The following is a 15,352-nucleotide window of genomic DNA, read 5'->3' on the forward strand; positions in this document are numbered from 1 at the left end:
AATTATGAGATTAAGTAAACAACAACCAGAAGGGAAACTCTTCTAATCTCCACCATATGAGAGGTTTTGAATTCAATAAAGTTTCTGCCCCAGGCTAGTAGATTAATGCAACATTTTAACTATTTTCCCAAATAACAATTAGGAGTTTGTTGGTTTAAAATCTTAAGCCATTATTTCAAAGATGTCCTCTCTAAAATCCTAGGACAGCTGTGTGACTTGTAATAGTCTGGAGATTATTAACAGATTTCTTTGTGTTACATAAAAAGGCCTTGAGAAGTCAGTCTCCCAGAAAACATATTGTTGAGGACAGGCAAAAATATCCAGTGCATATGGATTCACATATAATCAAGGCCTTTGAATTAAATGGCTACGAGAAGAAAGAGCAACCTGGGCACGCCTCCATTTTTACTCTGAATTTTATTCCTATTCCATTGGATTTACCTAAACATTTTAAGAAGCAAAATACATAAAGGCAGGAATGAACCAAGGAAGTGACAAGAGTATGAGAAATAAGCACATTTGTGACAGACTGATAGACTTGGAGAAGGGGAGGAAGAAATTACTGTGTATGTGTCTGTACATTCCAATGTATGTGGCACTTTTCAGGCTTAGTCTGTCCTTTAATAGTTTTATAAAAGTATCTTTTTTATAAATAAATAGGGGTATACATTACAAAATATGCAGTAATAAAATCTATGTTGTGGAGGTAGAATCCCCAGTGTGACACCCTGTTGGATTTGACACCTTCTGTGCCTTTTTCTAAAGTTTAGATTATTTTAATTATATTTATATGCATTAATATGAACGAGAGGGTGAGAGGGAGGGAGGAAATAGTAAAATAAAGTTTCAGCTTCCAATATCATATTTCCAATGTTATTATTTATAGCTTTAACACTTTGTTTTGAAGCTGCATCAATTGTCCCAACAAAGGGCAGAAATAAGTAGAGTTAAAAGAGGTAAATAAAGACATGCCAGTATGCTTGCTCTAAGCAGAGGCAAAAACTAGAGAGCTTAGTAGGCACCTTTATATTAAACCAGTATTTTGTAACTGGTCTCCCCCCCCCCCCGGTAAGCATTTGGAAATTAACTGATGTGCCTTGTAGCAGGCATTTTGTGCGTCTGCCTATAGTCATTTTGTAATCACCCCCCCCAAATGCTCAGAATTCCACTAGTGTCTCCCATTTCAAGAGGTTTTGAGGATTCCCATTATAAAACCTATGCTGAAATTTCATGATCAGAGGCAGTTAAATGAATAACATTGTCACTTTTCTTGATTAATCTTAATAGGAAGAAAGACAAGCGATTCTTCTTTGGATCAACACTTCAGAACAAAAAAATATAATAATAATTATATTTATGTACAGTTTTTCCTATTAAAAGCCATAAATATTACATTTACTACCACTTACTCACCTGGCTGTCCAGGCCAAGCAACAGAAGCATAACAAAGAAAAGAATAGCCCAAAAAGTTGGCAGTGGCATCATGGACACAGCTTTTGGATACGCAATGAAGGCCAGACCTGGACCTAGAGGAATAAAGAGAGAAAGAAAGGAAGGGGGAAAAGGGAGACAATGTAGTAAATACTTAATTCATTTCTGAACGAAAACCTCCCCTCACTCCTCATAAATTGGCCGATTCCATTCAGATAAACCCAAACCCAACTCAAGATTCCAGAAAGGAATTCATTCTATCTGACAAAGAAGCATGCATAGCTATAACAGCTCCAATCTAAAAGGTAAATGGAAAAAAAAAAAAAAGCAGAACCCAGCACGCTTCATTCACAAAGAGAGCTTATGAACTAAATGAGATATAATTATTACATGACTAATTTCTATGATCTTTAAGGAGAAAAAAAAGCCTCAGCTCTTAATTTTCTCTTGGGTTATTCATGCACAACCTTTTCCTTGGACAAACAAAACCCTAATAGTAGTTTCTAGGATTTACGCCAGAGAAGGCCAGATCCTGAAGTTGTGTAAAACTCCAGAATTCTATTAATATCACAAAATACTGTGTTTAAAAATAGAAACAAAGGAAATAATGTAACAGCTTCTATTAGAAGACAGTAATGGCTTGGGAGAATATTCCAAATAGAATCCATCCTTGGTTACAATTGTCTGCTAAATGACATTAGTTAAGTTCTCTCAATACAGCAATAATAAACCCATTTGCAGATATCTAACATAGTCAGTGAGTATTATTTGCTTAGGATACAAAGCAACAAATACTATCTGAAAAACTGTCCTTCAGGTAAGATTATTAACAGCAAAGTCAATAGTATATTTTTTATTGCTTTCTTTGTGGATTATTCAATAAAAGCCCCAAACAGCCACAATTCTCTAAAAGTTATGTGAGATAATTATCATTTTATATTGGGGCCCTTTAATTCAGGTACAATAAAGAGTTGAAATATGCTTGCATTTATTTAACACTGATACTTTGGCCATAATGGGAAAATACTGTACCAACACTTTTCATGCAAGCTTTTTGTTTAAATTGGACTAAGATATTTCTATTTATTGTTCTTTTGCTTTTCTTCCATATTTTAAACTGGAAATTATGCCCTATGAATTAGTACCTGGCCATCACCAGGTATGCTTTTGCCACCTTCTATTTTCCATTCAGTTTAACAAAATATATATTTTGCAAAAATATGCTAAAAACTTACTGCCTAGAATATATTAACAGCAATTTCCTCAGTTAAATGAATAAGCCTTAAACTAACTACAGCTATCCCATTGATTCTAATAGAAAGCGATTCAATTCACTTTCTTTAGATTGAAACTTTGGGGCCCAATCCTGCTTGCATTATGCATTGTTAAGGTAATCATAAATATTTTGCTGGATGAAAGATCACAGATTGGGCCTCCTTCAGGTCCCGTTGGCCAGACAATGTCGGCTGGCGGGCCCTCGGGGAAGGGCCTTTTCTGTGGTAGCTCCGACCTGGTGGAATCAACTTCCCCCCGAGGTTCGAACTACTCCCACCCTGCTGGCCTTTAAGAAAGCCATTAAAACTCTCCTGTTCCGGCAGGCCTGGGGCTGATGTCCCCGGGGGGGGGGGATATGATCGGACACGCTGTATGAATGTATTTATTTTATTGTTTTATTGTCATATTATTGTTTTAATTTTGTACGCCACCCTGAGTCCCTTGGGACTGGGCAGCATATAAATTTCAGAAATAAATAAATAAATAAATAAACAAATGGTCATTATTTTCTTCTGTGATCCAATAAATACGCAGTTTGACAAAATCCTTTTAAAAATTTGACATTCCATCTATACATCTGTGGAAATATCTTAGAGCCAAAGAGTTCCAGTACCCTGGATTCATAACTAAGATGACCCAGTTCTCACATAAGGTTATTAAATTTTATTATTCACTTATTTATTCTAGAGTGTATTCTTTCATTAAGCTGTTTTAGTTGAAATCCTGTGTAACACTAAGTTCCATTGAAACTAATGGCCTCATTTAATATAGTTATCAATATAGCCTTGGTCCTTCTTCATAGAAATCATTTTCAGTGGGATGGTTGAATAAGGCATGCAAAATTTCAGAAACAAAGGCTGCCATTCCAGAGTCATAGCATAATCCTATATGCATGCTTACTCAGAATTAAGTCTTACTGTGTCCAGAATGGCTTAGTCCCGGGTTAGACTGCACAGGACTGTTGCCTTAAGAATGTGTAAACTAACTGAAATCAATAGAGTTAAGTAAACCTAGCTTTGTATTGTATTGAAGTTTAAAGTACATTAACAGCCACAGCAAGCTCCCACATTTTCCAGGATTGAATATCAGAGGTGTGCATCACTTCTTTATTATTCATTAAAGCAGCCTGACTTTGGTGCCAGCTTGGGGAGAAAACATGACCCTCCTTGAGTGGCTTCTTTAAGCAGCAGCAAGAGCAGCATCTCTCATGAGGAACCCTGAGAAAGGTCAGGCAGCTTTAAGACAGAGCAGAGAAGTGCTGTGCTAGGCCCGCACCGTTTTCAAAACACGAAGAGCCCTAAGAAATATATATAATTACAGCAGAAATACAAATTTGAATTAAGTATACAATTCTTACTGCCATTCCTTTACCAATGACATGGCACAGGAAGATAAACCAATTTGTTACACAACATAGTATGGAGTTGCTTTCCACACAGTACTTGCCCCGGAAACTTTTTTCCTGGCAGTTTAGCTGTACATTATGTTAGATATTAGATGCAGCCTTTAAATGGCTGATTCACATTTATACCTTTTTAAGCAATTAAGACTCTTGCAAATCTGTAACAGGCAGATAAATAAAATACATAACTTGGGCAGTAACCATGACGGTCAATAAAAATCTCTCCAATTCTGAAAGTCACTTTTTACCAGTTACTCATGTGCCTGAATTGCTGTCAGTGAGTCTTAGCACTATAGATTTCAGTAGATTGTATAGACTTGTAATAAACTGAGCATCTGGTCCAGCATGTCTTAATGTCAACTGTGCAAGTGCACTAGGGAAGTCCAAAAAAATTTGCATGCTTTGTTCAAAAGAAATAAGCAGGGACCTATCCTTTCCGAAAACAAAAGGCTTAGCTTTAAAATATTTTACAAACACAAATCAAAAGAAAAAAATCTCTGTATGACTTCCACATCTGGAAATATGCATGGCACATTGCCTTAGACACATAGATACAGTACTGTAACTGGGGAAGACGGACTGGCTAATCTAACTTCACATACTGGAAGTCCAGGTGAGGTGTGACAGGGAAGATTATTGTTTCCCTCCCACTCGTATTTTGAGCCACTTTGTTACAAACTTCATCAATTCCATCAATGTTTTGTGTAAAAATATATAAGCTGCACTTCCAAAAGCCACAACTCAGATTTTCTAGCGTAGTTTTGAATAAAATGGTGAGTCCATGAAGATTGTAGACTGATGCCTATTAGAGAATTCATTGAAGCTAAGGCAGAGTAAACCCCAAAGGGTCAACTCTTGATACAGTATTGACATTTCCTGTAATTCTGATTTAGTCCTGAGCGTTCAAAGCCCGTATTATATTTCAGCACATTTTTAAAAAGTGCATTTCCAACTGTATTGCTCACTGAAATAAATCATTACTTTGTTTGTTGAAATACCTTTTATTTTTAATCTTTTTCTCCTTTGAGTTTTGGGATGATTTAGCTTGTCGAACTTTGCTCACACACTGGATGGCAGTGCCCACCATCACTGCCACCAATACCATCGTACCTGACTCTGCTACATCAGCAATGTCCACCCCTTGCTCTTGTGCCATGAAGCCCAGGACGGAAAAAATTGCGAAGCCAGACACAAAACTGGTACCACTGTTCAGGCATCCCAGCAGCAAACAGTCCCTATGTCACACATATGTCATGGAGGAAATTAATTAAAGAAAAATTTGAACCCATGGTTCCTTACACATCAATTAGCTAACAGACTAATCCCCTTTGGTAGGAAACTTGCCTGTAACAGTTGTATTTGTATTTATTGTAGCTCCCCAAGGAAGTCATTGCACCTAAGCAGATTGCATAGGAGAAGAAGATCTGTGTGCCAGCATCTATCCAGACCTAAGGAAAACATGAAAAACAACAAGCTCAGAAGATGGTGTTTGGTATTAGTACTAGCTATTAGGCAACCCATAATCTTTTTTTCTTTTGAAAATAACATTATCATCAAAGTATTGATTCAATAAGACCAGCAGTTGCTAACAACATAACCATACTGCATTGACCAAAGTTGATCGGTGGCATATTACAACATTATTGTGTGAAAATGAACTCAAAGCGGAAAGAGTTTAAAGAAGAGCATAAGTTTATATACATAAATAAAAAGTCCCACATTTGCAGACAAGAGCAAAGAACAAAACAGAAATAGAACATTTATAAAAAACAAAATTTGAAAACGGGTTAGCATTTCATGGACTCCATACTTTTAAAAGGATTATATTTCTCCCAACCTTGATGTTTTTTCTTACTGCAGCCATGTAGAATCAGATATTCAAAACTGATACAGAATTGCCCCAAGCCTTTAAAAGGGAGAGAGAGGCAGCAGCTTTTTTAGGAACCCTTGTGGTTCTTACGTAACTTCAGTACGCTGCAAAAGCACTAGAGATGGACAGTACTCAATGGCATTTCCATTTGCCTTGTAACATTTAGGCTGCTTTGGATCCTTAAATTTGATTCTGCTTGCTTCATACTTTCATTTTCTCTCTCTTTTGAATAGACAGGTTTGCATTTCCCTAGATTTAGGAAATCTAGCTGGCTTGCCTATAACACATTTTTAACATGCAATCTGTAAGGAGTTGAAAAGGTTCATACATAGTAAAACAAAAACAATCAATCTAGATTCCTGTACATTAGGGGGGAAAAAAACTGTTTTCCAAGCATTTATAAGAAAGAACAAGTGGGCCATTTTTTTAAAAATTTTCCCACTGTAGTTATAATATGGTCTTTACCTACCCCTCCCAGAGAACATCCCTCTAAGTGGACAGTTGCAAATACTCACAAGTGCTTCTTACGTTCATTCTGCTGCTCCATGAATTTAACTAAAGACTGAAGCAAATTATTTCCCTTACCTTGTCCACAGCCTAATACCAACAAAAAAGCTGAGATGCTATATTTGGATAGAGTCTACAAGCCTCAGAATCCTTTTGATACAAAAAGATATACACACATGGAAAATACATTAACATATTAATAATAGGTTTTTTTTTTGACAAATAAAATGGAAAACTGAACCATAATAGAAAATTTCAGTTAAGTATAGATTGGTTAAGTAATCAGTAAATCTTCAGAATGAACCCATTGCCCTCCTTACATTTTGTTCCAGAGTATAGGGAAGAAATTAGCAGTATCTCCTATTTTTAGCAACTCACCATTGGATCGGACAGACGAGTGATGTTAGGGTAAAGATAAAATTTGATGCCCTCTGCAGCTCCAGGTAAAGTGACACCACGGATTAAGAGTACAAAAAGCATGATGAATGGAAATGTTGCTGTTATGTATACAACCTGGTAATAAAAGGTAAAATAGCAAAAATAGAAAAAACTCTTTTATTTGTATAAATATGAAATTTAAGTTTATAGTTGTTGTATATTATTGTTGGTGTTGTTATACAGGTCTGAAGGTTCAAATAAACCACAACAAATAAGAATTCACTACTGACTCAGATACAGTAGGACAGCTAAAACAATTACTATTGGAAGAGCTGAATGACCAGGGTTTTTTTGGGGGGGGGGAGTCAACTATAATTTGATGGCACATAATCAAAATCAGAACTGAGATGTGGCAGTCAATTATATGTAGATTTTTAGGAAACTCTTTCAATGGCATCATTCATTGAGAATGTTTTGACATAAAGCCACAGGTAACTAACCACCTAAGAAGAATCCCACCAGTTGGCATCTTTGTGTCTTCCTGACTAGAGAGTGCAAAATATTAAGTATAAGCCTGGCTTTGGAAATCTTCATTAACCCATATAATTTGAAGTTAATTTCAAATTGGCTTTTTAAAGCAAATTTCCTTTATTCTTTTAATAAGGTCATATTATGCCATTTGGTAATTACAGTTGTGCTATTCAGTTTAATATACTTCTGTTTCATGGAACTGGTTTAGCCAGATAAAAGCTCTTGAGGTTTGTCTCCCTGCCTCATAAATAAACCTCATGAGATTAACAGATACCAATACCTGCTGCACCTAACAAGCCTGCAGACAGTTTGACCTCTAAGTACAACATGCTTATATAATTTCATTGTTTTCTGTTTCAAAATAGGAATTTAATTTGTAAGCATCATCATACAAAAAGTTCATCCCGATTTTTTAAAGAAAACTTTCACTTAATCTTATTTTTTAATAGTATTAAAATTCAGAGCCACCTTATAGGGGAAATGTACACATAAAAAATTAATAAACATATGAATAAATTTTATTTTATTATTCCTCCCCATTGTTAATACATAGTTAGATAAATCACCATAGTCTATAGATAGGGTGGTTAATGGTAGTCATGGTAACCAATGAAGTTTCTCAGATGAGAAGCAAAATGTCTTCTTCTTTCTCAAGGAAAAAACAGTCCAGCTATCATTTGAGACAATTATGAACTGGACGACTGAGATTCTCCATAGATATTTAATGATAATCACATTTCTTTCACCTTTGTTATATTTTTGGACATCAGAAATCTAATTCTATACGTATCTACCATGAAGTAAGATGAATTGAGGCTTATATTCAAGAAAAAAAATCATTGTATTAGTCAATTCTATTGCCAAGCTAATCCATTTAAACACAAAAGATTACTGAGATAAACATAAGATAAATATTTTCAGCAAGTATTTGTATGAAATGCTGGGATCCCTGCTTAAATTAAGACAGCATATTAAGGCATTTTTGGGTAATTTAACTAGATTTTTGTACTTCATTCTTTTGCATATTTTTAAGATAAAAAGAGACCTAGCTATTAACTAATTACCATCTGGTAATGTTTTCTCTTGCAAAAGTACAATTATCCTTTTAATACACGATTATAAAAGATGGCCTTTTAGAATAAAAACAGAGTTGCTTTTTGTGAGATAGGTGGCTATACAAATTTGATTAATAAATGTTAAAAGGAATGGGGGGAATTAAAAGTTAAGACTTCTAGAAAGCACTTTAAAAGTTATGAGCTTCTATAAGAAGCTGCATTCCCAATCTCTGCAATAAACTAGAAATATGCTTGAAAGGTTTCAAATAGTTGAACCATAGCCCTTGCTTAGACAACAAGTTGGGAATTTTAGATTCCAAATTTGCTTCAGGTTTAAAATTAGTTTCTGAACATACTGCTTAGCAGCTAAAATGTTTGGCTCAAAATTCACTCTTTAGTGCTATATTAGAATTCTTTCAAGATGATGATGTTTTAGAGTTACATGAATCCGTTACTTAAAGAAAACACCATGTCAAGCCTTTAATTAAGCAAAGCTAATCTTTCTTTTAAAAAATCATTATCGCCTGTCAGAAATGCAGCAGGAACTTACTTTCCCGGTTGACTTCACACCTTTCCAAATGCAAAAGAAACAAATCACCCAGACAAGGAAAAGACAAAGAGCCAGGTCCCATTTGATAACACCAGGTTCATCAATTCCTGAAGACAACTTCAGAACATTCCGCCTGGAGGATTAAAAGAAACAAAAGACAACAGATATATCACCAAACATTGGTTTTGCTCAAAAGCTGGACTTTGATAAGACAAATATTGTGGTAATGGTGTTGGCATTGATCTCTTCTGTTCTCGCTATAAATTGTATTTTTATACCCAACTGCATCTTAATATACATTTGTAGTTTTTAATACCACTCTTCTCTAGGATATATGAACTTTATATACAAGTAGTCCTTGAGTTACAACTCTAATTAACCCTGAAGTAATTATCTTAAACTGGTTTTGTGCAAAAATTGCTCTGAAGAGAAAAAAAATACAAATACATTTTTTTTTAAAAAAAATTAGGGCTGCTTTCAAGATCAGATTTTTCTTAGTTTTCTTTTGGTTTATTAGATGGATGTCTAATGTGATGAACTCACAATATTTAATAAATCCATAAATTTTAATTATGAAATTCTTAAAACCTGGATTGACCATGTGAACAGTGCAAGCTTTAGTTTACCAATATTCTTCTCATTCTTATCTTTTCAATACTACGCTTATAACCAGAAATGGTAGAATGAATAACTAAGAAACTAAAGCACATAATCACATGATATAGTCCCAAGAGGAATCTATACAAATGAAGCCCCATTTGCTTATCCCTTATGACTCATGCTCAAACAAGCATGAAATTTGCAAAAGCCATTAGTTATACTAAACTATAATTATTATGCCTCTGATGCATAATCAATGCTACAATGATTTACATCACTTAGCATGTAAAAGTGAGTTTTTCAATAAATCTAACTCACCTAAATTCTACTATACAAACATCAACAACATCCAGTATTATGTTATTAATAAAATGGAACTATTATCTCCTGTATGTACAAACTTCAAGTGAGTTAATAACAAATAAGAGAAGACTTTACATATCTGTAAGGGGACAATTATTCTTCAATGTAAATTAATTATATAAATTAATTGTAGCTTTAAAAAGAGTACAAATATGCAGATTAATTGATAAGTATGCATTCATTATATAGTTTCAGTTTTACTGTTAGTTATAGTTTTACTGAAGATTTCAATTGATGCAAAAGGTAAAGTATTTTGTTAACTCTTATTATTATAACAGAACAAATCAATGATTTTCTGTAATTCATGTCTATCCTGGTCATCAATAGTGTAATTCAGGTGTCCCCAACCCCAGAATCCATGGACCAGTTTTGCACCACAGCCTGTTAGGAACTGGGTTGAGCAAGCAAGCGTGGTTTCATCTGCACATTCATGGGATATAGATAGTATGTGAAACCATCCTCCATCCATCTCTGCCAGTCCATGTAAAAATCGTTTTTCCCAAACCCATCCTGGTATGAAAAATGTTGTGGGGGCCACTGGTGTAATTCACAATATACCCACTTTAAGCCCATGGATGGTATTTCATCTAGAGGACCACTAGATGACAGCAAAAACAAAGTTGGACTAGAACTCCCAGTCTCCTAATTTCTAGACTGATTCACTGTGATTGTCCAGTGGTTAAGGAACCAGTCTAGAAATCAGGAGACTGGGAGTTCTAGTCCAACTTTGTTTTTGCTGCCATCTAGTGGTCCTTTAGATGAAATACCACCCATGGGTTCAAAGTGGGTATATTGTGAATTACACCAGTGGCCCCCACAACATTTTTCATACCAGGATGGGTTTGGGAAGCAACTCTGGGTAGCACATGGGACTGGACTTGTATTACAAAACTTGGCTTGCCACCCTGCTGGTTTTAACTTTCTCCTGAAAACACTGTTGCTTCTAATGATCATCCTGGTTTCAAATAAACAAAGGCTTAGCACAACAAAAGGTGACATGCAAAAAGTAGCCTTGAATTAGCTTCCTACACGTAAAACCCAAAGCTGATAACTAAAACTAATTTGGGCCATATAAATGAGAGGGCAAGTCCAGTCAAATGTTTGAGAAATATTTTCCAGATTCCTCACTATACTCCAAATATGGTGCTTTGGCAAGAAACAGCCATCATTAGAATTGAATCTGGCCTTTATTTTAGTATCTTTACTTTTTGGCTGAAATTATTAAATATGCCAGCTGGATTCACTCCCTTTAATTACAGAAGATAGTTTTGATTCCACATGGACAAAAGTCATTTCCAGGAAATTACTCGCCAATGGCTTTTCTTGAACTGTTCTTTCCCATTGGGGTTAGAGTAAGGGAACTTAATTTTGAGGAAAAAGATTCTAGATGTAGATGGTCAATTGATTATGCAGCTTGTCCCAACTAGTTCACAAAATGCAAATTGGCCACTTATCTGGAAAACTGATGTCCCATCTCCTCTCTAAATTCCCCAGGCATTCTGACTTACTTTGCTTACATAATCCAGTAGACCACAAAAGACAACTCTGGGTCCCTCAGCATGCCTACGTTTTATGTAAACTCTGCCCTATTATGGGCCATGATGTTTAAGGATTATCTAATGTATTATGGTAGTCTTTTCATTGTTGGTCTACGACTATAATAAAGTCTAGTCTGTTCTATTTTTCATTCTGTTCTATTATAATACAGGAGGCTTAGAAAGGAACACTAACTATGCAGACTTCACCTTTATTTTACTGAATTTCTTCACACATTCATGTATGATATAGAAAATAGAAAAAAATATTTATCTTTAGGCTTTTTAAACATAAATGCTATGCATGTATGGACACTGAAATAGAAAAGGAGTTGTTTTAGATTCTACCTGGCTTCAGGGGAAAAAAAACACTATCCTGGATATTAGATGTGTTAACCTCCAAATGTTGTTGAATGATATCTTCCAACATGCTTTACTACCAATGCTATCCATCACTGCTTCACCTATGAATTAGTAATGTCTAAATAGTGCACCCATACAAGATTAAGTAATACCACATGCTTCCTAATATATTTGTGTCTCTTGCAATTTGTAATCTGTGCCTCTTTGCTGTAAACAATAACAAGTAAACTTGCTTACTCCCAAAACTCTGTGACAGGAGATGTGAATTCAGTGACATTGAGCGACAGCCACAGTGTTTTGTTCTTCCTGAGGGTGTCTTCCACACAGTTTTCCGTATTCCATTCTTGCTGACAATGAGCCCATGGCAGAGTGTGAGAAAATGACTGGAATAGATAGTACAATCCCCAAGCCAGGATGACGATATAGTATACATTCAAGAGAGTCACAATCACTACGGAAGCATAACCTATTCCTGTTTTTTAAAAAAAGAAAGAAAATGTATGAAACAATTCATATCACCAAATAAACATTTTTCACCCTTGCTAGTTTAGCTCCTATCATATGCCTGAAGTATTAAGGCAATAGTCTTCAATTTTTACATTGTTTAAGGAAGTGGAGTAAAGTCTACATTAGGATGGACAGTTGCAAAGAGACAGCATTCCTAAACAGCACTAACAGCAATGTTCTTAAGGAAAAGCTACACATTGTGTCAGATATAAAAAGACCTGAAGATAAAGCCAGCAAGCAGAACTCCACAATCTATGCATCTTTTCCCTTCTTTTCTTGAATATTTTTGCAAAATTCTCATGGCTACTAAGAGATAAAAGTTTAACTCTGTTATCAGTGCCTGACAACCAACCACTCGGTTTGTTTTTCAAACACAGGTTCCTTGGTAGATAAGGTCATGTGAGCTATTACTCAAAATGTCATACAAGCAGCTAATGATGTATCACTGGAAATAAGCCTTTCTGATCTTAACCTCACATACTTGACATGATGTCTTAGTAATTTTCAATGGATTTTGATTCAATTAAGCACTGTGGGAGACCAAAAGAGAGAAAAAAATCTTTTCTAATCTACAGTCTCTTTACAAAATACCAAATTGCCCTGGAACAATTTAATGATTGTGAATACATGAGCTCAGCAGTAATTTATGTTGTCATTAGTCATGGTAACTGTTCAAATTCTTTATCTTTGAGGGGCAAATGCCTAAATTTGGACATCTGATGGGAGGGAGGGAGGGAGGGAGGGAGGGAAGGAAAGAAAGAAAGAAAGAAAGAAAGAAAGAAAGAAAGAAAGAAAGAAAGAAAGAAGGAAGGAAGGAAGGAAGGAAGGAAGGAAGGAAGGAAGGAAGGAAGGAAGGAAGGAAAGAAAGAAAGAAAGAAAGAAAGAAAGAAAGAAAGAAAGAAAGAAAGGAGAGACATAGTGGGGACAGAATTAAAAGAAGGCAATGTTTTAGATTTCTATTTAAGGCCATTTTGTTGTCAACTAAACAGGAACAAAATGGGATACAAATAAATAATTAAACATGTTACTATTGTTGTAAGAATGCTTAACTATACAAAAGGTCATACACTATAGGGCAAAGTTTGGTTTGAAAAAAAAATCCATCAAATTGCATTATTGGTATAAGTATCCTGCTTTTGAGGAGATTTCAATTCCTTTCAGAATAATGAAAGTCTCAAACAGGATTTGTCCTTGGACCAATTGTTCTACCACTGCTATTCTATTTCATCCTGATATGCATGTGACAGCATTTCACATGGATGAAAGGAAATTAATGGGTGAAGAATTTCAGATAAATCCCCTCTCTGCTATTAAAAACCAAGGCTTTTCCATTTGCCTAGCATCCCATCCTCCCACATACACTTCTTTTCTGTGTTAACCTAACACTCTAACAGAACCTCATAGCATCCTATGAATTAAGGAAATAGAAGATAAATAACCAACCAGAGAAAATAGGGCAGATCTTTCCCCAGCATGTAATTCCTCCTTCAGAGGTATATTGTCCTAGAGCCACTTCCAGAAAGAATACAGGAAGACCTCCCCCAAACAGAAAAATGAAATAAGGTATGAGAAATGCACCTGTAGAGGGAAAAAAACAGAAAGGTGATTAGGAAGATTTTATGACTTAGCAAAATAACCATTCAGACCAGTAACTAATTATGAGCATCGTAAGGATACTCACCTCCGCCATTTTTATAGCAGAGATACGGAAATCGCCAGACATTGCCTAATCCAATAAACCCTCCAGCTACAGACAACAGAAAATCAATCTTGCTGGCCCATTTTTCCCGTTGTGGTGGCTTGCCCTCTGCCTCATCCTCAGGCCGAGTCCCAGGGCTCTTGCCAGGGGAAGGTTTAAGGATATCCTTGTGAAAATCTTTCAAACACTGCAGCTTCTCCTTTGTTGCCATGGTTTTGTTTTCTAGAAAGATCAAAATTACAATATAAGGTATATAAACCGACTACTTAACAGACCTTGCACAACAGGTCCCTCTGCTTATGCAACATGTTGGAAAGCGCCTATGCACAGTCAGTAAGTAAGCCAAGGTTCCCAAAAAGTCAATACGTGCACAAGAGAGATGCAACTAATGATTAGTAATACATGAATCTACAAACTTGAAAGCACAGTACAAGAATGTCTCCTTCTTTTAACAGGTACAAGGAAACTTTTTTTTTTCATAATATGAGGTTAGCATGCCAGGTTCCTGAACATTCTGGATAGGCGGTCATTATTGTGCTAAAGGAAGCGTTAACCTATCATGATGGCACTTTATTTGCGGAGACTGAAATCAGTAGTAAGTCTCATCTCTCCTTTTGCCTGGAAGGAACATGGAAGCTACTTGTGAAAGCTAAGCAGTTCATGACCTAGTACTGCTAGGAGTTATTCTTTCAACATCCAACAAATCCCCTTGAGCAGTTTTGTGTTCGTATTAGTATATTAGCCCAATTTATCAGGTAAATTGGAGTTGCTCATCGCCACAATTACATCATTTCTTTCATTTCGCCTGAAATTGTACTTTTCAAAAAAAATATGATACTTTAAAGATTTCCACAGAATGGCTTTTAATAAGTGTTTGTCAAATATAATGCTTAATCCTAGTAATATAAATATAAAATAGCAATTCCCCTACCTCTCCTGTGTTTATCCTGGGTCTGTTTATCTAGTCATAAATAAGTCTCTCTGAATTCTGAATTATAGAGTTACCTCATTCCATCATTCTCTTAGCATTTCATCTAAATTGTTTTTAAAAGATTGGAATTCCTCTGATGCACCCTAAAACTCCATTCATTCCTACAGCAATGGTTACTAATTAATGATATGTCAATGAGAAGACTTGCTTAATACCAAATCTAAAATACTAAACTTTCAGAAATACTCCTAGCTTACAAAGACTGTTTTCAATTTAATATGCTATATTTATCATTGGTAATATAATATCACTGATTTAAAAAACAAGATTTCATCAAGCTAGACTTTCAGTAATA

At 35.4% G+C, this 15,352-nt stretch overlaps 1 protein-coding gene across 3 annotated transcripts in view; it reads right to left on the reverse strand.

Moving 5' to 3' along the window:
* SLC6A6 (solute carrier family 6 member 6) overlaps window positions 1–15,352 on the reverse strand; it is a 56,089-nt gene that overhangs the window by 15,135 nt on the left and 25,602 nt on the right. For all 3 annotated transcript variants that reach the window (XM_039364799.1, XM_039364798.1, XM_039364797.1), the window contains 8 exons: window positions 14,049–14,288; window positions 13,811–13,945; window positions 12,098–12,332; window positions 9,000–9,132; window positions 6,864–6,998; window positions 5,453–5,556; window positions 5,219–5,343; window positions 1,414–1,526 (listed from right to left, as the gene is read on the reverse strand). In XM_039364799.1, the coding sequence (XP_039220733.1) occupies window positions 1,414–1,526; window positions 5,219–5,343; window positions 5,453–5,556; window positions 6,864–6,998; window positions 9,000–9,132; window positions 12,098–12,332; window positions 13,811–13,945; window positions 14,049–14,277 (1,209 nt within the window). In that variant the 5' untranslated portion in view covers window positions 14,278–14,288. The remainder of the gene's footprint in view (window positions 1–1,413; window positions 1,527–5,218; window positions 5,344–5,452; window positions 5,557–6,863; window positions 6,999–8,999; window positions 9,133–12,097; window positions 12,333–13,810; window positions 13,946–14,048; window positions 14,289–15,352) is intronic.

This window comes from Crotalus tigris, unplaced genomic scaffold (genome assembly GCF_016545835.1).
Source record: "Crotalus tigris isolate CLP2741 ecotype Arizona unplaced genomic scaffold, ASM1654583v1 scf7180000019856.1557650, whole genome shotgun sequence".
Classification (NCBI taxonomy): Eukaryota; Metazoa; Chordata; class Lepidosauria; order Squamata; family Viperidae; genus Crotalus; species Crotalus tigris.